This window comes from Geotrypetes seraphini, chromosome 14, assembly GCF_902459505.1.
Source record: "Geotrypetes seraphini chromosome 14, aGeoSer1.1, whole genome shotgun sequence".
Taxonomy (NCBI): domain Eukaryota; kingdom Metazoa; phylum Chordata; class Amphibia; order Gymnophiona; family Dermophiidae; genus Geotrypetes; species Geotrypetes seraphini.
Genome location: NC_047097.1, coordinates 22372081 through 22395789, shown reverse-complemented (window position 1 = coordinate 22395789; position 23709 = coordinate 22372081). Strand labels below are relative to the sequence as shown.

Sequence of the window (23709 nt, the reverse complement as noted above, 5' to 3'; positions counted from 1 at the left end):
CCTCTCAAACACTCGTTTGTGATTCCCTCAGATGACACATTGCTCATTTATTTTTCTTACATAGCACCAGTTCTATGGGACTTGCTTGCTCTCATTCTAAGATATGGATAACCTTGTGTTAAATTTAAGCAAACTCTCAAGACCTGGCTGTTTTCAGCAAACTTTTCCAAATAAGCAGTTTCTTCCTGTTATCCTGGTAGGCTTCAATGTGTTTTCCTCATAAAATTCTCTGAGCAAGGCAGGTTAGTCCTGCACAGTGGGTCTTCTTTGGGGAGTAGAGTACAGCTATTTCCTTTTTTTCTATTAATTTAACTGATTCATATACTGCATTTCTAGCCAAGGCATACCAACAGCATTTTGAACAAGCGTTTAATCAAAAACCTGAATAAACTTGAAACTTGAAACAGTATACATAATAAAAATAATGACTAATAAAACAAACAATACAAAATGTTTAACTGACCCCCAAACCAATCAGCAGCTTATTTCCTCTAAGCCATAATAGGCTGATGAAGTTGGACATGTTCTTTTAACAAGTTATAATATTAAAAACTCATAGGGCTCCTTTTACACGCGTAATAGCGCGTGCTAAACTACCGGCTGCGCTAGACGCTAACGCCAGCATTGAGCTGGCGTTAGTTCTAGCCGCGTAGCACAGGTTTAGAGCACACTAAAAGGCTGCGTGCGCTAAAACTGCTAACACGGCTTCGTAAAAGGAGCCCATAGTATCTGGACCAGAGGCCTTCACCAGGAAATGATGGCCATTATTTTGTACACTGGGATGGATACGTTAAGAAGCATATGCAAGGCTCAGTCGGGGGTATAAATTATTTGAAAGAAATTCTTCACATCTTTAAGTCAGCTGGATACTTGCCATATACATTTTTTAGTATTCCTTAAAGAGATTACCAGTAGCATTACAGCAGAATCATTAGCATGTTTTTGGACAAGATTAGAGATTAGACTTTCTTGTGTTTTTTTACCATCCCAGCTAAAAGTTTTCCTGGCTTCCCGCCAAACTGAAATGTATACCTGTTAAACTGCATCTGCAAAAGAACTTTTTCAGCAATATTACACGTATCCATTTTTGAAAATGTTTCCTCTGATCTATTGGTAAAATGTTGAATTAAGGCATTCTATACTGTTTCCATGTGATGCCGCTTCCATTTGTTTAATTCTGCTGGGCTGTGCAATATTTTTCCTGCTCCTACCCCCTCAAGTTATCCTGTCCATATTCAATGTGAGTTTGGTTTCTCAATATGTTAATCAACAATTGGTTAATTTACTCCATTTCCCTTATTGGCAAATGTTTTTAACTTGGGAACTAATGTGTGTTCTTGAAGAAGCATTCTGGCTTTAAGCTAAGTTAAAATATTTATACTCTTTTTAGAGTTGAAGATAGAATAATAATATGAATTGTAGATATATAAGAACCAATGAAGAGCTGGCATGTAACATTTAGGGCTATGAAAGTGTATTGAGCCCTGAGTGGTGTTGCTGAGGTCCTGGGAAGTAGTGGAATTATACTGAATTTTGTGCTTGGGAGGAGCTTATTGGAGAGTGTGAACCAACAATCAGTAGCATACTTCATAAATTCTAGTCTCCATATTGTTTTAGCATCATAAGAATATAAGAATAGCCTCACTGGGTCAGACCAATGGTCCATCAAGCCTAGTAGTCCATTCCCACGGTGGCCAATCCAGGTCACCAGTACCTGGCCAAAACCCAAGGTGGAACAATATTCCATACTACCAATATAGGGCAAGCAGTGGCTTACCCCGTGTCCTTCTCAATAACAGACTATGGACTTTTCCTCCAGGAACTTCTCCAAACCTTTCTTAAAACCAGCTACACTATCCGCTCTTACCACATCCTCTGGCAACACGTTCCAGAGCTTAATTATTCTCTGAGTGAAAAAAAATTTCCTCCAATTGGTTTTAAAAGTATTTCCCTGTAACTTCATCGAGTGTCCCCTAGTCTTTGTAATTTTTGACGGAGCAATAAAATCAATCCACTTGTACCCCTTCTACTCCACTCAGGACTTCAATCATATCTCCCCTCAGCCGTCTCTTTTCCAAGCTGAAGAGCCCTAACCATTTTAATCTTTCCTCATATGAAAGGAGTTCCATCCCCTTTACCATCTTGGTCGCTCTTCTTTGAACCTTTTCTAGTGCCACTATATCTTTCTTGAGATAAGGAGACCAGAATTGAGAGCAATACTCCAGATGAGGTCGCACCATGGAGCGAAACAGGGGCATTATGACATTCTTAGTCTTGTTAATCATCCCTTTTTTAATAATTCCTAGCATCCTATTTGTTTTTTTGGCCACCGCCACACATTGGGCGGAAGATTTCATCGTATTGTCTATGATGACACCCAGATCCTTTTCTGGGGCGATAATCCGCAAGGTGGACTCAAGCATATGGTAACTGTGATTCAGACTATTCTTCCCAATGTGCATCACTTTGCATTTATCCACATTAAATTTCATCTGCCATTTGGACGCCCAGTCTTCCAATTTCCTAAGGTCCACTTGCAATTTTTCACAATCCCCATGCATTTTAACAACTTTGATCAGTTTAGTGTCATCTGCATATTTAATCACCTCACTTGTCGTTCCAATCATCTCTAATATTATGCTTAATGGAGCATATGATCAGATAGATAGGCAATCCCAATTTTTGCTAAATCAGCTTTGTTTAAGAGGTTGGAAAAGATGAGTAAATAATCTAATCAAAAATATTTCTTCTGTAAAGTTTACTTTTACCCTAAACTTCTGATCAATGGAATGAAGGACCTGTCAAATATCCAGGAACATTACATTAGAAACTCATTTTGCATTGGGGGGTCTATGAGAGAAATAAGATGTCCAGATCTGAATGTTCATATTTTCCCATTATTTTACAAGAGACACTGCAGTAGTACATATGTACTTACTGCAAGTGCATTCATTTTACAAACCTGCAAATGCAGCAAAAGGGAAGCATCACTCAAGCTCTTGCATGAGTAAGTACCAGCAGTGCATGTATAACTGCCTACTTCACAACATGCATGTATACTTGTCAGTGCTTACATGTGTATTGCTACATTTTTAAAAAGCTGCATAGAGAGGAGTGCTGGTAGTAGATATCACAAAAGTTAGCACAATTGCCCTTCTGAATCACAGTGGGTGAATTAATGTCCCAAGAATCACATATGTGACACTTGTACATGCCTTAGAACAGGTGCAATGCTGGCACAAAAATTTCTTAAAAGTACACATTCATATCCAGGGCTTATGGCTGAACATTGCCCCCTTTGTGCCCTGGCCATCTACATATGGACTAACGCTGGTATAGGAACAATAAAGCTACTTTAATTGCCTTTTAACCTTAAGTAGTGCTCAGACTCCAAGATGGATCGTAAGAACTCAATATGGGGACAAGCCCCTGTAGAGATTCCTATGGTATCTATCATTGCACCATTGTTCAGTTAAAGGTGATTCAAAGCGCTATTTGAAAAATACTCATATATTTCCCTACTCCATATAGAAAGAAATAATGTCCAACTATAAAGTAACTTCAAAATTGTGACTTCAAAAATAGACTTAGCTTGAAAAATGCCAACAGTGTCCCCATATTGAGTTCTTACGATCCATCTTGGAGTCTGAGCACTACTTAAGGTTAAAAGGCATTTAAAGTAGCTTTATTGTTCCTATACCAGCGTTAGTGCATTATTGACCTTTAGGAACTTTTTTCTTTTGAATTTTCCCAGTCGTTTATATTGAGATTCATCTACATATGGAAGCAGAAGCTTTCAGAATTACGGTACTATTTGCATGTCCATTAAGTGTGCAAATGCTGCTATTTACATATATACAGTAGACTAGTCTTTAAGCCCGTTATATTAACGGGTGCTAGAATATATGTCTATCTTTCTTTCTCTCTCCCTACCCCTGTCTTTTTTTTTTTCTGTCTCTCTCCCTCCGGCTGTCTTTCTTTCTGTCTGTCTCACTCCCTGGCCCCTTTTGGCTGGCTGTCTCTCTCCCTGCCCCTGTGTCTTTCTTCCTGTCTCCCTCCCTACTTCCCTGTGCAGCAGCTGCAGCATTGCCTCTCCCTCCATTTCCCTGTGCATTAGCATTTTTTCCCCTCACCTCACTTCCCGCAGTCTGTCCGACTCCCTTGCCGGAGCTATTTTTCAGTTTAAAGGTGACGCGGCGGCTCCTCTAACGATCCCCGCCTGCATCGGAAGTCTTCTCTGAAGCAGGTGAGGCTCGTGACAAGAGCTGCGGTGGTACCTGTAAACTGAAAAATAACTCCAGCAAGGGAGCCGGCCAACTGGCAGTTCAATTCGGAGCTTCGGTCTGCCCTGCTCCCTGCGTGCCTTGCCGTATTGTATTTTTTAGTTGAAAGACTCATGATCCAGGATCGTGAGAGGAGCCACCGCCGCGTCTTTCAACTTATAAATACAATACGGCAAGGCGAGCAGGGAGCAGGCCAGACCGAACAACAGGACGAAAAACAACCCTAAACAGAACCCATTCCATGCAATACCTTGAGATTCACTATACCCCTACAGCAGCCAATATTTAATATAATAAAACAGTAGCCGCGTATGCGCACTCCGACCTGCGGGGCCCTACAGTGCACAGAAAACGGACCACGCAGGAGGGAGTGCGCATGCGCGGCTAGCATTTTATTATATTATATGCTTAAGAACATAAGAAGCGGCATCTCTGGATCAGACCTTCGGTTCTAACAAGTCCGGCGATCCGCACACGCGGAGGCCCTGCCATATCCTTAACCCATATCCTTCTATGCCTCTCGTAAGGAGATGTGCATCTAGTTTGCTTCTAAAACAGACTCCTAGATTCACATCTAGAGAATGACACAGTGACAAAATTCATCACCGTTCCCGTCCCCGCGGATAACCGCAGGAAACCATCTTCATGTCATTCTTTAAGGAGAGAGGGAAGAATCAGAATATGAATGGCCACAACCACTGACCCTCAAGCTTTGCTTTGAAGAATGCTGGTGTAGAAGGACTGAGGTTGAAATAGACACTAGAAAATGACATGGGATTATTTCCCGTGGTTATCCGCGGGGACGGGAACGGTGATGAATTTTGTCACCGTGTCATTCTCTACGTCTAGCTCAAGCTCAGTCGGGAACACTATAGAAGAGGGTCTGCCATGATATCGAAGTCATCATCCAGCACCAAATTCCAGTTACAGTAGGTTGTCAATTTAGCAATAATTCCATATAAAAGGGGTGATCCTAGCTATTTGGTACATATATTTTACTCAGTTATGGTTGGATAATTATCTTTGAAGTTTAAAAGGTTGGTTGGAGGCTAGTAAGTCACAGATGAATGTTACAACTACAGTAATTTCATGGGGGAACAAATTTCCACAGTCATTCAAACAGCTAGGTTTGAAAGTTAATGATGGGGAAGTCCTAGTTGGGAATCATCCAATTCCTCCCTGTTTATGGAGCCTCAAATCGGTACAGTGGCTAGAAGGGCAGAGCTGAAACTGGGGCTGGTTCATCAATTTTGATCATTGTTGGCATCATAGCAGTTCAGACTAGTAATGCAGGGATTAAAGTCACAAAAAGAGAGGGCAATAGGTCCTACTCAAAGAGGAGGATCCATACAACACAATGGGAAAAAGTCGACCTGGAATTTGGATGAACCCAAGATGAGCTTATTATGACTATGTCAAATTATAGTGTCCAATTCAGTCAAAAATAACTGTCCCACAGGAGTAAATAATGAAGCAAGTAGGTGGAAGCAAAAGATAGAAAGGATCCGTCCATGTTTCGACTGAATCTGCCTATTGGATCCACTATTAATTAACAAACGTACGAATGCGAGAATATGTGTGACACACTTTCTGGCTGTCTTGGCGGGAGAATCGTAGGGATTAGTCATCTGGATTACTGTAATGCTGTGTATATTGACCTTTCCAAACAATCTGTGAGCTGTCTGCAGAGGATTCAGAATTTAGCAGCAAACATGATCACATGCAGTGTCTGTTGCGAGAGTTTCTCTGTTGTTATGCTCACTCCATTAGCTTCCAGTGGAGCCAAGAATCTTTATAGAGCTGCGTTTGGTTTTCTGGGCTTTGCATGATATGGATCCTAAAGAATTGAGGGAGAAAGAGCATAAGTACGTGCAAGCCCATCTACTGCATTCAAATGAATATCACTGGCACCCATATAGATGCAGACGGTCAACATGTTGTTATGCTCACTTTGATAGTTTCCAGGAGCTTTTTGTGGTCAGTCACAGCATTTATTTACGTTGTATATCAATTCAAATTGTACTGCTGCATTGCTTTTAAGTGCCAGATCTTACATTAAGGGAAGTCACTAGTATTCAAAATTGTACTCAAATTTATTCTTAGGTGATTGTAACACTTGAGTCTTCTTGTTCATACTGGAATTTTGTAGTCTTTTTCCTCTGATAAATCTGAGTACTAACTTTAAACTTTGGTTCCCCCTCAAACTCTTAACAAAGTTGCTGAGCAATTTGGAATGAATGCAGTAGTCAGAAATAAAACCTTTCAAGTTCTCAATGGCTGTCAAGGCTGTGGCGGTGTTTTCGCTGGTTCTCTGAAGGATCTTAATGACGGGATTAATATGATTCAACAGGTCATAGTAAATGATGGCAGATAAAGATTTGTGTGGTCCATCCAGGCTGCCCAACATAATTATTCATTTTACTTGCTAAGTTCCACTATAAGATGTTTTTCCCCTCTCCCTTGAGATAGGCAAGACCTGTACTCTGACTAAATGAATGTGGTAAAAATGTGCATTCTTGCTCCTGATTCATATTGCCGCATGTGGGAGACAGGTTGTAGACGTCTGCCCGACATCGGCTTTGTTGTCATTTAAGCACCACTCCTGCTCATCATAAGTGAAGTTCTAGCTCTGGATCTGTAGAGTTTTGTATTGATACTATCCTCTTTTTACTCAAGGATCCTGTGTGTTGATCCCACACATTTTTGAATTCCATTACTGATTTTGCTTCTAGGTCATGTCGCAGGATGAGGGAAAACAGCAATTGAAAATCTTTCAGTTTGGTGCTCAAAATATAGCTTCATTCTTCTATTTGTTGTCACATTTCTCACTCTTAAACATTTCATTCAGGAAGTCATTATTTCTCCAATGTGAGGCCTGCGAGGCGCTAGAGCATCAATGAGACCTTCCTAAAAAAATTTCTGAAACAGATTTCAACATTAGAAAGATAATGTACTTCTTCAGAACTGACATGAAAAACCTCACTTTCCCTCAAACTGTTTCAAAGAAGCCGATTGTCTCACGGTTAACTTTCAATAAGAAAAACCCAGAGGAAGAACACCTCAAAATCAAACTATATAATAGTTCTTCAAGTATGCACTAATTTGGAGTGCAGGATCCACTCATAAGACTATTTATCAATGATGATAATTGTTAATAATTTTGTAATTTGGAAGTCCTCTAAACACAAAGGGCTCCTTTTATCAAGGTGTGGTAGGCGGTTAACACGCGGAATACCGTGCGTTCAACCACCTGCCGCGCTAGTCGCTAACGCCTCCATTGACGAGGCGTTAGTTTTTAGGCTTGCCATGGGGGTTAGCGCGTGATGAAATGTCCGACGCGCTAATCCCCGTAGCGCGCCTTGATAAAAGGAGCCCAAAGTGTTCAATGCTTATCTCATGCAGGAGCACTAGGCTCAGTGCAGCACACCATGATAGGGTCTTCCAGGGTGCCTAATTAATAGTGCAAAGTGTACAAAACACTCAAATAATAATGTGAACAAATAAAGATAATGAAATGAGTGGAGACCAATCTCACAAATGCTCCAACCCTGCACAACCCAATAAATAAAGTAATCAAAATAACTTTTTTCTCTCTTCGTAGCAGTTGAATAAACTTAACACACGGCAGCATTTTGGCCATTTTTTCAGCACAAGATAAGTTCTTTTGATTACTTTATTATTTATTAGGTTGGGCAGTGTTGGGGCATTTGTGAGATTGGTTCCGCCAAACCTGGGTTAATCTCCACATTGTGGTCAAATTTTTTAGTGATCATTCTGATTGATGTGCTCAGTGAATGACTCAATCATTATAATTTATAAGATAGAACAATCAACCACAGATACTCGTATATTGTATTGATCAAAGTATTAAGACTCCTGAGGCAGGTCTTCGGGCCGAAACATGTACGTGTCGATTCTTCATACAATAAAGATATTGAGTACCACCTGGTCGCCTTCTCTGTTTACTTTGACTACTCTAGGGGTTACCTTATTTTCATATATGACTTTTTGATGCCCCCCACCCCTTTTTTTATGTGTGCTTTTCTCCCACTATGCTATGACAGGTAAAAACCCCTGTTCTAAATATCTAGGTGTGTATTCATTTTCTTATCAGGAGAGTGGAAGGGCATAATTAAGCTGCCCTGCCCCGATTCCAAGTGTATTAATTATTTATATACTGCCTATCAATGGAGGTTTTTACATTCAGGTACACAAGCATTTTTCCCTATCTGTCCCAGCAGGCTCACAATTTACCTAATGTACCTTGGGCAATGGAGGTTTAAGAGACTTGCCCAGGGTCACAAGGAGCAGTGTTGGGATAAACCCACAACCTCAGCTTTTCAGATTTGGCCACTGCCTCTTACTCCATCCTGTGCACCCTATTATTCGTCTAACCAACCCCACCTGACTCTACTTCTCCCTACCCCTCCCCTCTCCTTTACCGCTTGTGCCCTTTCTTCCCACTGTTTCTTTCTTTTCTGTTTGCCCTACACTACCCTCCTATTTCTGAGGATGCACACTGATCCCAGGGGCCCCCTTCCTTTGTCTTAAAATGCATATATGCTTACAGCTTGAGACTGAGTATAAGGCTGGTCTCCTTATTAAAGCAATACTTTGTAGCTTTCTAGAAGCTTTGACTTGAACTTTTAAGTCTGTCGCTATACAGCAGTAACTGCCAAGCAGTCATTATTACTTAACTGAATATTCATTTACTATGTGCTACATATAAAAATCTGAAAATGCTAAAAAAAAATGTGGATAAGTAAATAAAAACAAGTAACTTCAATTTTACTGATGCTTAGCCTTAAAATCAAAATACAATGCTAAAATGTAATCATGTCTAGCTCTGGTAGAGAAATGTCTGCTATAACAAATAAAATTATAGATGTATTTATAGAAGTATCATTTGTTTCACTGGCATACGTACAGTATGTTCTTTTAAGTTTCCCACCAAGCTATGTTTCTGGAAATTAGGTATTTAATGCTTTGCAACTTAAATCTATGTTCTGTGTTCATAGCTCCCTCTGATGACCAGTGGATAGCACACAACATTTTATTCTTGTTCATGCTTCAGCTGCTCAGTGGTTTAATCTAATTGCTTGCAAGTGAGGTCAGCAAAAGGTATTTATCGAAAAGCAGAGAACAACAACAGGCTCAACACACAGACACACAGAAAATCCCACTTGCGTGTTGATTTATGGAAACAATTATGGTTCTGCTGAAGTCCTTCTGAGTTGAGAAATAGTTTGTAGCTGCAGAATCTCATGTTGCAAAAGACAGACAGCAGAAATGGAATACTTATATATCCAGCTGTTATCAAGAACAAGTAAGTTATTTTTCCATTAAGATCACGCTTATGGCTTTCTATCTGCTGACAGTTTCTCTGTGCCTGACTGCGTTGAAGTTGATAGTTCAAAAGTTAACAGATCTTGACAAGCTCTTCAAACATAATGTGTGTAACTTGTATACGGAAGGTGCAGTCTATGCTGACATATATACAAGAAAAAAGGCATTTGGACAGCTCTCTGCAAAAAGCATGGATAGCCACAAAGGTATTTGAACGAAGCATGAAAGCAATAGTGGGGGGGACGGAAGCATGGGCAGTTATGGAAGGAAAAGGTTGAAAAGGTTTTATGCATAACTGTAGTGGGAAAGATACCTAGTAATTCTACTAGAAAAAAACAATAATACACTACTGTATATCATATATCTTAATATTTATACACATACAATATATATATAGCTCTACATGCAGAGAGAGAGAGGTCTATATAGATATCTAATTATATAGAGATGTATAGATCAATTTGAATTTACTGTGTAAAACTTTTGTAACTCATGTTAAGTCACACTAATTATAGCAACTAATTATACTAATTTATACGTCTGCCCCTCTTGTTTCTGCAGTTCTCTTATTTTCTGTGCAAACAGTGAATTCAAATAGCACAGAAGGCCATAGCTGTCAAAGTTGTTCTAACGTGATTTTCTGAAGGATACCGGGGACGGCAAAGATACTTGTAGAGCGATCCAGATTGACATCGGTGACACAACAAATAAGGAACACAGACCTCGAAGAGTAAGCTATCCAAATCATATCCACTTACAGCTGTCAAGACAAAAGGCAGGTCAAGGACCTAGCAGGATTAATCTACCTGAGATTTCATTTTCATTATGTTGTTCAAGAACACCCAGAACACTGCACTATAATGCGCAAATGGATACTAACTTGGATCCTGCCAACGCTGCTCTACAGATCGTACTTTCACATTCTCTTTCTAGTGGGCACGATATCTTTAGCCTGCAATGACATGACTCCAGAGCAAATGGCTATAAACGTGAACTGTTCCAGCCCCGAGCGACATACAAGAAGTTATGATTATATGGAGGGAGGGGACGTAAGAGTGAGGAAGCTTTTCTGTCGAACACAGTGGTATCTGAGGATTGATAAACGAGGCAAAGTGAAAGGGACAGAAGACCCAAACAACAATTACAGTAAGTCGTGCCTTTGAATTCTGCAGTGTTTGGGGAATTTGCAGAGATCCTAGTTTCCTTTTTCGATGCTAGTTTGAGAAACTCCCCCACTTTTCGGTTAGTGCATGACTGCTCTAGGTAGACACAATCTCCCTGACATGTTAAAAGCAAGACATTTGGTTCATTTTGAACTACATCACTTTAAATAATATGTTACTGGCGTGTTGTAGACGTACTAATATTAACCCCAGCTGGTAACCATTAGCAAATGGACAGCATTCTTTAACAAATGAATTAAATGGTCATATCTTTACAAACTTTAAGACATTTACAGCTTATGCAATGCAAACGTAATACAGATCAAGTAAACACATGTCATTTATTCTTTTTGATTCGAAAAAGGTTTATAACATGCATATACTATATAATTGTTTTATAGGGAGCCTTGTAGAAATATCAAAAGAACGAGCAACCATAATAGGTCACATTTTAAAATAATTTTTCAGATATAATCAACCAAGCTAGAGGAACGAATCAAAGTATATACTGCCAGTATATTTTCAATTATTTGAAATCATGGTCTGAATAATTAGGGTCCCTTTTACAATTCCCTTGGGGCAAATGTGATACAGTCCATTAAATTTCTACGGGCTGTTTCGCATTTGCTGCAAAGGGACTCGCTACCACAGATTTGTAAAAGGGGCCCTTAGTCAACACATTACCGTAAGATGTTATCATTTCGTAGTACTAAGTACAATAAAGACTAGATAACAGATATCAGCACTAATGTTGAAAGTAAAGGGCAACAAAAGTCTGAGCTAGGAAATATATTGTGTCCATTCTGTGATTATTTTCTTTCCTTCTTGCAATTGCAAGAAATCCACTATAAGCTATACTCACAACAAAAGTGCTTTCAGGTTTTCCCAGAAAAACTCCAAACTTACAGTAATTGGCAGTACAGTCCCAACTGTGTGTGTATACAAAATAGAAACCTCTATTAAGGTCTTTCTCCTAGAAATGCCATATAATAGGAACAAGTTTTCTTTTAACAAAGTGTAACGAGGTGTTTGTAGGTTCCTGCTTTGGGTTACCATAATGGCTATGTTTTTGGGCGGCTTTTTTGTGCGATTCTTATATAATTGGATACACTCGATCTGATTTGAGACTTTGGGGGGCAAGTTATCAACGCGGGCCACTGTTTACCCCAGTTATTAGTAACTAGGGCTCCTTTTACTAAGCTGCATTAGGGCTTTAACGCGCGTCACATTGCCGTGCGCGCTAGACCTTAACGCTAATATCCTGCGTGCGCTAAAAACACTAGCACACCTTCGTGAAAGGAGCCCTAGGTTTCATTGTATAAAATGGGACCTGGGCTAAAACAGCAGTTAGTGCTAATTTAGCACATAAAATCAGCTATCTTAACAGTTGCCCACTTTGATAACTGTGCCCCTTTTGCATATCCTTATGAAGTACAATGGTTCAAAAAAGGAAGAAAATTCAAAAATGCATTCTTTGACAGGATTTTGTTATACTCTTTGCCACTTGCCGTCATATTTTTTTGAGCTCAGCTTTCCAAATCCAGCAATTTATACCCACATAATACTAATATGTTTCACACTTTTCTCAAAAGTAACAAGTCAAAGTCAGCAATGATGATAATATTTGTAAAGAAACTATGTATTGCTTCTTATAAAGCACTTTAACGATATTGTATAACAGCACAGATCATATTTTGCATTTGGTATAGGCAGGTAAATAATTCACCCCCTCTTTTATTAAGCTTGATAGCACAGGCCAATACTTTAAATGCTTCATTGAATGGGCTTCGGAGCATTTGCTGCGCGGCACTCGGTCCCACGGCTTAGTAAAAGGGGGCCTTAATTTTTGTTTCTTTTAGAAATCTGTTCTGTGATATTCGTGTGTTTTAACCTAACAGTCTTTAATATGATATTAAACAACTTCTCATACTTTTGATAAGGAGAAATGTCTATTTATGACTTGTTTGCTTATAAAAGTTGTTAATTTTACTTATGTAAATGTCTATAAATATACACTCATAAGAACATAAGCAGTGCCTCCGCTGGGTCAGACCAGAGGTCCATCGTGCCCAGCAGTCCGCTCACGCGGCGTCCCATCAGGTCCAGGACCTGTATATTAATCCTCTATCTATACCCTTCTATCCCCTTTTCCTTCAGGAAATTGTCCAATCCCTTCTTGAACCCCAATACTGTACTCTGTCCTATCACGCCCTCTGGAAGCGCATTCCAGGCGTCCACCACCCTTTGGGTGAAGAAGAACTTCCTAGCATTGGCTCTGAATCTGTCCCCTTTCAATTTCTCCGAATGCCCTCTCGTTCTTGTAGTTTTCAAAAGTTTGAAGAATCTATCCCTCTCCACTTTTTCTATGCCCTTCTACATGTCATTTATAACACCACATGCTGTTGAATACTGCTAAATACGTATCTTTCTGATTTCTTACTCTTGAATCAATAATCTGAATGTCATGCTATTCAACTCTTGTGCCAGGCAAAACTTTGATCCACATGTCCCACTGTATACAAATATATACAAATACATCTTGTATTGAGATAGCTTATGTCACATGAATATTCATGGAGGAAACCACCATTCTAGGATTTAAGGGAAAATTGGACGCACATCTTCTTGCAGAAGACATTGAGGGATACGAGTGACTAGTGTATTCGCCAGGGTGTGCCTGGCTGAGCCTCCGTGTGTGCGGATCACCGGACTAAATGGACCCCAGGTCTGATCCGGTGCAGGCATTTCTTATGTTCTTATGTTCATTGCGTATCATCTTTAAACCAGATCTGTCTGAGAGTTACCAATAACTGAATTTAAGAGCAACATTTAAATAATCATCCTTATTTGTAGAGTTCAATGTGACTATTCAAAATGTTCCGCTTCCCTCTTATCCAATCTAACGGGAAATGAAAAGTATCGTTTGAATGCAAGCTGTATTCCCATGGTTCTTACATCCAGTTATTGGTAACTCTCAGACAGATCTGGTTTAAAGATGATCTGCAATAAATACTTAAGAGACATATTTTGGTTAATTAAAACATTTGGTCACCCTATTCTAGATTTGAGATTCACTGCTCTATCAATCAGATGATTATTATTACGTTTATTAAAAGATTTGTTTGAACCGCTTATTCAGGTTTCTAAGCACAATATTCAAATTTATTTGTGTTATGGCAGGTACTAAACGAATAAGCTCCCTATAACTATGAAGCCAGGGTCACTGAAATTTTGTTCTAACCGCTCCAACTCTATCCATATGGTGGAGTGAAGGCATTTCACCCAGCTCTATGAATAATGGTGAAATTCATAGCTATGTGGTTTAAGATAGAACAGAAAAAAAATGCTGTCCAAACTTAAAACTGCTGGGCTATAAATATCGTTGAATGAATACTGCTGCAATACACATACTGGCCACAGAGAGCACTGTCCATATGTATTCATCCTCACTGCGTATCTAGATAGTGGCACTAAATATAGGTGATCTATTTAAATACTATGGCTGAAGTTTTAAAGAGACTCTACCATGGTATTTAAATATCTACCTGAATGTTTCCCTATTATATCTAATACCAGTACTTCTTCTAAATGAAAAATGATTACAGGGTGTACTGTATTACATTACATAAATATTTATGAATCGTTGATATACCCCAATAGGAGTTCAGTGCAATTTCCGAGTTAATAAGAAGCTGGCCATCACCGGGAATTACAATCTTACATTAAAAATCAAAACAGAACTGCTCATCTATTAGAGCAGGGTTAGGGAACGCCAGTCCTCGAGAGCCATATTCCAGTCGGGTTTTCAGGATTTCCCCAATGAATATGCATGAGATCTATTTGCAAGCACTGCTTTCAATGCATATTCATTGGGGAAATCCTGAAAACCCGACTGGAATACGGCTCTTGAGGACTGGAGTTCCCTACCCCTGTGTTAGAGTGAATGAGATATTTTATAGGAAAATTGGTTTTCAATTTTTTTACAAAATCATGTAAGTATGAATGAGATATTTTGCAAACAAATAGTACCTAAAAGTTAAGGCATTATGTATTGTGATTTAGGGGCCAAGATATGGTACTAATGTGCAGTAAATTTGGTTATTTATCATGACCAACTTACCAAATTTTTTAAAAAGGCAAATATTTCAGTTTGTACTACACAAAGAATACTTTTACTGTTTTTTTTTTTACTGCATTATCACATTGGATTAGACATTACGCACGGTATCTCTCACATATAAATATATATGGGGACAAATGTCGGCGTGATAAGGAAATACCACTACCAAGTCTAAAATGGCATTCAGGTGCGCCTAACTCATTACAGAACAATAGTGCAAAGCTGCTTAAGTGCAACGGTTTACATCGGATCAACAGAAGGCATAAGCTGGATCACCTTGCAATGTGAACGCATTGCTAGGCAGAATGCCCATGACACATCCATGCTCTGCCCATTGGTATAGCCCACTTGCTGTTACATGCCATGTACCAATGTCATGGAAAAGCACCTACAAATGCCAATTTGTGATATCATCAGATGCATAGGTGCACCTAAGTCCCTGCAGTTACAGGTTAATTCTATATATGTCACCTGCAAAAGTATTGTCAAAAAGGTCAGCATTTAGCACGATGCTATAAACTGCCTCCAGAGTTAAGCACAGTTTATAGAATCCCATGTAGTGCCTTGTCTGGGTGACTAGCATTAAAGCGTAGGCATTTATGCCAGTGAAAACCAGGTCTACATGCCTGCTCCTAAGTTGTGCGTGAATTGGGCGTATTCTTTAACAGTACATCTAAGTTTTAGGAATGTCCATAACCCGCCCATGCTACTCCCCTGGACACGCCCTCTGTAGAGATCCGTGCACATGTACCACTTTACAGAATATGCTTAAAAAGTTGTTTATGGTCATTCTAATTAGTGTCAATAATTTCTTATTAATTGGCAATTATTGGCGCTGACTGGCTTGTTAGACAATTAAGTTGCAGGTGCACATTGTCAATGCATACAGATCTGCATGTGCAACTTTGACCGCAGTATACAGAATCCATCCCTTAGAGCCTAAATTTAGGTTTCCTTTATATAATTGTGCTTTTTAACTAAGCAAACCTATAAAATATCAACCAAATCGCCACCCTTCTAGATAAAGGTAGGATCCAGCTCTCCACAGTCACTTATGGTCAAAGCTGCAAGGATAACGTACAGTGCTACTGAACTCTGTCAAGGAAGACAGCTTGGTGTTTAGACAGAGGAGAGGCAGGAGACTGAATTCGGAGTGTATCGTTCTTGTGTGTCTAATTTTCTATTGGTTTCTTTTCTTTTGACTTGTCTTTTTCTGCTTCAAAGCTTAAGTCTGTGAAAATGTCTGTTGGCTCATTTCTGTCTGTCTGTGACTTGTGTGAGGATGGCACATGAAAGGAGTCACATATCTGTGTAGGAAAGTTTGCATGAAAGAGGTGCAAAAGATGGGTAGAAGAAAAGATGGAGGATCCAGCCAGCAGCCCTTTCCTGCCCATTCCAAAGCTACTATAGCTGTTCCAGGAGCATAAGATCCTTCAAGCCAGATGAAGAGTACAGTTACAAGTGAATTAAGAAGAGTGAAAAAAAGAAATCAGACAACTGTCCTCCTCCCCATATCAGGCATTTGACCCATAATACCATTTTGTTGTGCACTGCCCTTCCCTAAAGGGACAACTGTAGAGGCCCCTGATCCTGTCTCCTTTGCTTTTCTTGGACTTCCCATCTCTCTCTTTTTTTGTTTCTTTCCCCTCATCAGCTGTATCATTTTTCCCTTTGTTCTTTTACCTCTAGTGCTATAGCCAGATGCCAAGAGACTCTACATTAGTGAAAAAAGTTGTCCTCTCAGGAATGGGCTTTTCTCTCGCTCATATTCTGTAATTAATGTCACTCTCTTAACGGAGAAAGAAGAATGCATGTAACAAATACTTAACTATGTATTGAACTTTAGTGTAAAACAGTTAAATACCTAAATAGCTCATTATTCTTCATTATATTATCATTGTTAATGATTAATGATTAGTAATGCCTAAATAGTTCATTATTCTTCATTATCATATTTACATAGGTTCTTAAGAACATAAGATATGCCATGCTGGGTCAGACCAAAGGTTCACATGTCCAGCATCCTGACTCTGATAGTAATCAATCCAAGTCACAGAATACATCCGTTTCTCATTGTTCACTCTTAGGGATAAGTAGTGGCTTTTTAAGTCTACCTGGCTAATTATGTTTTATGGACATTTCTTTCAGGAACTTGTCCAAACCCCTCTGGAAGCCTGCTCTGCTAAATGCCTTGACCGCGCTCTCTGGCAACAAATACCACAGCTTGATTGCGCATTGTGTGAAATAAATATTTTCTCCATCTTGTTTTAAACCTGCTACCTCTTAATTTCATGGATTGTCTCCTAGTATTAGTATTATTTAAAAAGTCAAACAATTGTACCCTATTTAACTCTTCACCCCATTCATGATTTTATAAATCTTTAGCATATCTTCTCTCAGTCAACTTTTCTCCAAGCAGAAGAGCCTTAACTTGTTTAGTCTTTCTACATAATGAACTGTTTCATCTTCTTTATCATTTTGACACTCCTCTCTGAACTTTTCTAATTCATCTGTATCTTTATTTGTACCGGGGCAATCAGAACTGCACACAACATGCAATGTACAATTGAACTATGCAAAGGCAACGTTCCTTTCCAGAAATTCACAATGTTCTATTTGTTTTGGGTTTTTTCCATCACTGCCATACACTGAACTGAAGATTTAAAAACACAGGGCCCAATATTCAGCACTTTTAGATGGCTAGGAACAGCTCCCAACCATCTACATAGCTTAAAGCCAGCTATCTGCCAATATTCACAGTAACATAGCAGATAAAGACCCGAATGGTCCATCCAGTCTGCCCAACCTTACCCTCTTTTTAAATTACTTATTTAAATTTTCCTTTCTCTTAGCTATTTCTGGGCCAAACCCCAAAACTCTGACTGGTACTGTGCTTAGGTTCCATCTACTGAAGTCTCCGTCAAAGCTCATTCCAGCCCATCTAAACCATTCCAACTGTCGCTCCCCAGCCCATCCTCAACCAAATGGCCATATGGGGGATAGCTAGCTATCTCACGCAGAATATCCCGGTCTACGGATTGGCTGATGACTGGCTGGTGCAACATAGACGTCACTGCCAATATTCAGTGGTTCGCTGACTAAGTTCAGTGGCCAAAAGCAACTGGTTAAAAGTGTGGCTGTTGAGACTTAGCTGGTTAGCTGCTGAATATTGGCATAGCTGGATATGCCCTGGCCAGCTAAAATAGACCTGAAATTCAATACTGATGGCTAGATATAGCGCCAGCATTGAATTGGACCATGGGAGATTGCTGGTGATTTCCCATATTCTGAATTGAGCCTGATATTCCATAATGATGCCAATATCCTTTTTTCGGTGTTGACTCCAAATATAGAATCTAGCATTGTGTACCTACAGTTAAGACTATGTTTTGCGCATCACTTTGTACTTGTCCACCTGCCATTTTGTTGTCCAGTCCTCCAGTTCACTGGCATAGTAAGGTGGGGGGAAGATGGCACAGGTACCTATCCTCTTCTCCCCCTCTATACATCCCTCCCTATGCCCCTGTACTTCTTCAAATCTTTGCTGTCCATGAGCAGCATCTCTTACCAGGGCAGGATTAATTCGTCGAGGGCCCCTAGACACACAAGTACACTGGGCCCCCTGCCCCGCCCCACCCCACCATGTGCTCAAGCGAAAACAGGAAGCTGTGTCAGAGGGAAGCTTTGGGCATGCAGCACCGCTTGCACAATTACAGTTTCCGTTGCATTTCTTATCCACGTTGCTTACTTGTCTTACTTTCCGTCAATGCATTGCCGATTGGTCCTGCGTTGCCGTGTTGCCACACGGGTATAGCGCGCGAAAAACACAAATAATGTACAGAAATTTTTATATACAGCGCACACCCGTATACCGCGCATGCTGCCCGACTCTCCTTTCGCCCACCCCGACTCTACTTTCGCCCGCCCGGACTCTCCTCTCCCCCTTGAAGTCCTGTCCCCACCCTGAAAGCCTGATGCCCCCCCCCGACGTCCGATTCACCCCCACCCCGCAGGACCGCTCGCACCCCCACCCCGAAGGACCGCCGCACGCACCCGCACCCCCACCCCGAAGGACCACTCGCACGCACTCCCACCCGCACCCCCACCTTGAAGGACTGCTCGCACCCCCACAGCCTCCTGACCCCCCCCCATCATGTACAAGCTCCTACCGGTGTCCTGCTGCTTCCTCTTGGCGGTCCCAACTCCCCGACATGATCGGGGCAAGAGGGAGCTCAAGCCCTCTTGCCCCAGCCAACCGCGGCACCCCCGACACGATCGGGGCAAGAGGGAGCTCAAGCCCTCTTGCCCCCCTGACTCCCCAACACGATCGGGGCAAAAGGGAGCCCAAGCCCTCTTGCCCCGCTGACTCCCCAACTCCCTCAACAATATCGGGCCAGGAGGAAGCCCAAGTCCTCCTGGCCCTGGCGACCCCCCCCCCCCCAGAATAGGTCGGGTTGGGCCCATGTGGGACCTAAGGCTCCCGGGCCTATTCTGATTGGCCCAGGCGCCTTAGGCCCCACCAGTAGGCGGAGCTTTGGGACGGATGGGCCAATCCGGCCTCATTGCGTCGTTGGCTGCCTGCCGGACAGGCGAGTTTGACTCCCGTCTGTCCGGCCAACTACAGAAAGGTACGGGGAAGGGGGGTGGGGGTGTCGTGGGGGTCAGCCAGGGGGGTTGCGGGTCGGCTGGGGGGGCGGTCGGAGGTTATTGGTGGGGGGCGGTCGTTGGGGGGAGGGTGGTTTGCGTCGAGGGCAGGAGGGCCTGGGATCCCTCCTGCCCGTAATGTAGTGCGGGATGGGGGTAGGGGGTCGCCATGGCCAGGAGGGTTTGGGCTCCCTCCTGGCCCGAACAACTAGCGGGGGGGGGGGTCGCAAGGGCCAGGAGGACTTGGGCTCCCTCCTGGCTCGATATTGTCGGGGAGTTGGGGAGTCGGCGGGGCAAGAGGGCTTGGGCTCCCTTTTGCCCCGATCGTGTCGGGGAGTCGGGGGGGCAAGAGGGCTTGAGCTCCCTCTTGCCCCGATCGTGTCGGGTGTCGGGACCGCCAAGAGGAAGCAGCAGGACACCGGTAGGAGCTTGTACATGATGGGGGGGGGTCGGGAGGCTGTGGGGGTGCGAGCGGTCCTTCAGGGTGGGGGTGCGGGTGGGAGTGCGTGCGAGCGGTCCTTTGGGGTGGGGGTGCGGGTGCGAGCGGTCCTGCGGGGGGGGGGGTAAATCGGACGTCGGGGGGGGGGGAACTATGTAAAAAAAATTTGTACAACGCGCTCACGCGTATAACGCGCAAGGGTTTGCGCGGTATATAAAAACCACGTATAACGCCCGCGTTATATGCGAGAAAATACGGTATGTTGTCTTTAAATTGAACATGAGAGTTTTGAAAATGTAACAAAAATTGCAGTTTTAAAATTTTAAACATAAATCACATTACATTATTTGTTTATAAATTTATCTTCTACAATAGGCCAAAACATTCATGACAGCAGATGTATTTAGAAGGCAGTTCTCAAGGGGATTTTCACAGTCAAACAGGGATCTACCCATGGAATAAGCCCCTTCAAAAAGAGCTGCAGCTATTCTGCGGGGAAAAGTAACCATCTTGTTAATAGCATGGGTTGTTTCTCTTCAGAGGAAAAGGGCGGGGTTGGGACTGGGATGACCATAAACACAAAGATTTAATTGTGAAATCGCTGTACCATTTTCACTCTTTTAATCCACATATTCTACACCTGCCGCCAGAAATCTGATAGCCTTAGATATGAGATTTATTTGAAATGTATTTTCTATAAGAAACAGCATTGTAATAATCTAAATGATATATTTTGCCAGTCTGTTTCATATTTCCTATAATTAACAATCGGATTATCTCATACTATGTCTGAACAGTTTCTTGAAACGGTAACAATAGTTTTACTCTTTCCACCCAGCCTCTGTTTTCTCTACTTTTTCTCTGGGGGTAATAACTCCAAATGCTTCAAAACAAAATGGTGGAAGAAAAAAACTCAGATTAACGTGACAGCAGCATCTATTTAAAGAATACAAGCTGTCATTAATAATATCATAGCCATAAAAAAACTCCACACATTACATAAACTTTATAAAGTCTCAAAATGACCATAAGACTTCCATATTCACAAAAACAAAAGCAAAAAAAATTACTTATATAATGCACGAGAAGCAAACTCTCACTCCCTGAATGCTATTTCATTTCACTGTTCCTTCAATATACATCCACTTAAACTTCTCCAAACACATCCCAGTCCTTACACAACCTGACAAGGGTCCTTGTTTCGCTGATTCAACAGCCGCTTCAGGGGTTTATACTCCATAGCTCTGTGCACAAACGTTTAATCCATGGCGACAAGGAACAAGAAAAACACTCCAAAATGGTGCTTATAAACCCCAGGACACGACATTCAACTTCTCTTCTAAGTCACTTCTGGGTACCGATTCTCAATAAAATGATGCCACTCAATTCTCTGCCACCCCATATTCAACTGATAAATCCAATGTTGTACTTATTTGACGGAGTTTTTCTTCATATTGCCCTGACGTTGAGAAAGTAAAATAGAATCAATCACAAAACATTTAAAATTGTTAAACGAATGATTCTTCTCAGAGCAATGCAAACCCAACCAGTCAACTCCTCTTCCATGCTCAATATTATACCAATGCTCAAACATCCTTGTTTTTAATGTATGTGAAGTCTGACCCACATAACACAGCTGGCATGGACACATCAGAACATAAATCACACACGTGGAAACCAAGCAGTACAATATCTTGAAAATATCTGTGGAATTTGAAAACTTTGCCCTTCTAGCATAATGTCGCAAGTAGCATATGAGTTGCATTTAAAATGATCAATCTTTTCTTGTTTATATCAAGCCCACACATCAGATCTACATAATTGGTCTTTTAAATTTCTTGTACGATCCCTACTAAAGGCCAATACACACTCCATTTCCTTGAAACACTCCAATGTTTGCAGCATTCTCCAATATCTCTTAATACTTCTACCAAGAACTGTAGACATTGAGGAATAACGCAGCACACAGGGAATCCTTTGGCTCTATACTGCAGTAGTTCTTCCCTTTGGATTACATCATTCACTCTTCTTAGCTTTATTAATTACATGGATGGAGTAGTCCCATTCAAAAAAACACTTGGTGCTCAAACCAGATGTGCTCAAGATACTCTCCTGTAGAATTACAAATCTGTCATATGCGCATAAAGTGCAAAACCGGGAAACTATTTTTTAATTGCACTGGATGCATAATTGAATAGTTCCTATCTGTTAGCTTATGGTAAACTGTGGTCACAAACTGTTGACTCACCCTTCTAATATTCATATCCAGAATGTGTATCTCTGTTTCATGACATGTTAACTCAAATTGGAGAGAGGAATGACACTCATCTCTACAGTCTTCTACCAAATTTACCTATTTCTGCTCAAATTTAGCCATGAAAAGATTGGCAATAGAAGGGGGCGAACAATGCACCCATCACCACCCTTGATTTCTCTTGAAAATATTTATATTTATTATCAAAAATAAAATAATTCTTTTGTATAGCAATAACTGTTAATTCCATCAAAAATCTGTAGGCACCAGATTCAGTTGATCCCTAGCTTCCAGAAATTCTTCAGTACCATTAATGCTTCTTGCTGTGGTATACATGTATACAAAGAATGCACTTCAAAGGTAGCCATTATTCCATTTTGAAACCCATCTGTACTGGAAGACAACAAATTCAAAAAATGTGTTGGGTCTTTAATAAAAGAAGGAATTGTACTCATAAAAGGGTTAAAAAATACATCTACCTACTGGCAAACTTTTTCCAACAAGGAACCCTTTGAAGACACAGTCGGGTAACCCAGCAGTTTAATTGGATCTTTATGGCTACCCCATAACTGTAATGAATAAAGCTAAGAAGAAAGCGGTGTATAATCCAAGGGAAGAGCTACTGCAGTATAGAGCCAAAAGATTAGAAAAATCTATGATTTTCTGTGTTGTGAGTTCATGGGGGTGCCCCGGCGGCAGGAGGAATGGGCATCCCTCCTGCCTATCTTCAATTTAAAGGTTGGGGATCGTGAGTATGGGGGTCTGAGTAGCCGAAGCAGGAGGGAATGGACTTCTCGATATGTCCTTTTGTTAAAAAAATTGGCACAGATGTTGTGCGTGCATAACACAAGCACATCTGTGCCCATAAAAAACAAACACCTACTCTTCCTGCCCTAAACAACTGAGTGGCAGGAGGCTGCTTCAGAACTTCCCCTGCTGCTCAGCTGACTGAGCCCCTTTCCCTGCTACCTCTGTACATGTATCAGTCACTTTCTCCAACAACTGATCAGGTGGAATTACAGCAGCCCTCTGTGAAACTCATTACTACCTGGATGTCTTGTGGCTAGCATAGCTGTCATTTACCAACCCCTTGATTAGTCCCTCTCTTCATTCCTCACTGACTTTGACTCCTGGCTTTCCCTCTTTCTTGAACATCCATCTCCCTCCTTCATCCTTGGTGATTTCAACATTCATGCTAACAATTCTGACTCTTATGCTTCTATGTTTCTAGCTCTAACATCCTCATTTGATCTTCAACTGTGCTCCACTCCCCCTACCCATCAGAATGACTACTGCCTTGATCTTTCCTTCGTCTCCAAATGTTCTCGTATAAATTTCTCCATGGCTGTCCTTTCCCTCTCTGACCATCATCTGATAACTTTCACAATCTAACACCCTCATCCCCAGCCCTGGCTAATCTCCTCCTGTTCATTTACGAATCTTCAGGCTATCGACCTCAG

The 23709-nt window shown here is 41.2% G+C and overlaps 2 protein-coding genes across 13 annotated transcripts in view; one reads left to right on the top strand and one right to left on the bottom strand.

Moving 5' to 3' along the window:
• The window catches only part of FAM227B (family with sequence similarity 227 member B), a 413569-nt gene that overhangs the window by 236143 nt on the left and 153717 nt on the right, over positions 1 to 23709 (bottom strand). The window lies entirely within an intron of this gene.
• FGF7 (fibroblast growth factor 7) overlaps positions 9404 to 23709 on the top strand; it is a 95533-nt gene continuing 81227 nt past the window's right edge. For 2 of the 3 annotated variants that reach the window (XM_033920272.1, XM_033920270.1), the window contains exons 1-2: positions 9404 to 9609; positions 10191 to 10775. In XM_033920272.1, the coding sequence (XP_033776163.1) occupies positions 10490 to 10775 (286 nt within the window). In that variant the 5' untranslated portion in view covers positions 9404 to 9609; positions 10191 to 10489. Of the gene's footprint in view, positions 9610 to 9710; positions 9836 to 10190; positions 10776 to 23709 lie in introns of those variants that run through there. The other variant, XM_033920271.1, reaches the window with a different exon arrangement.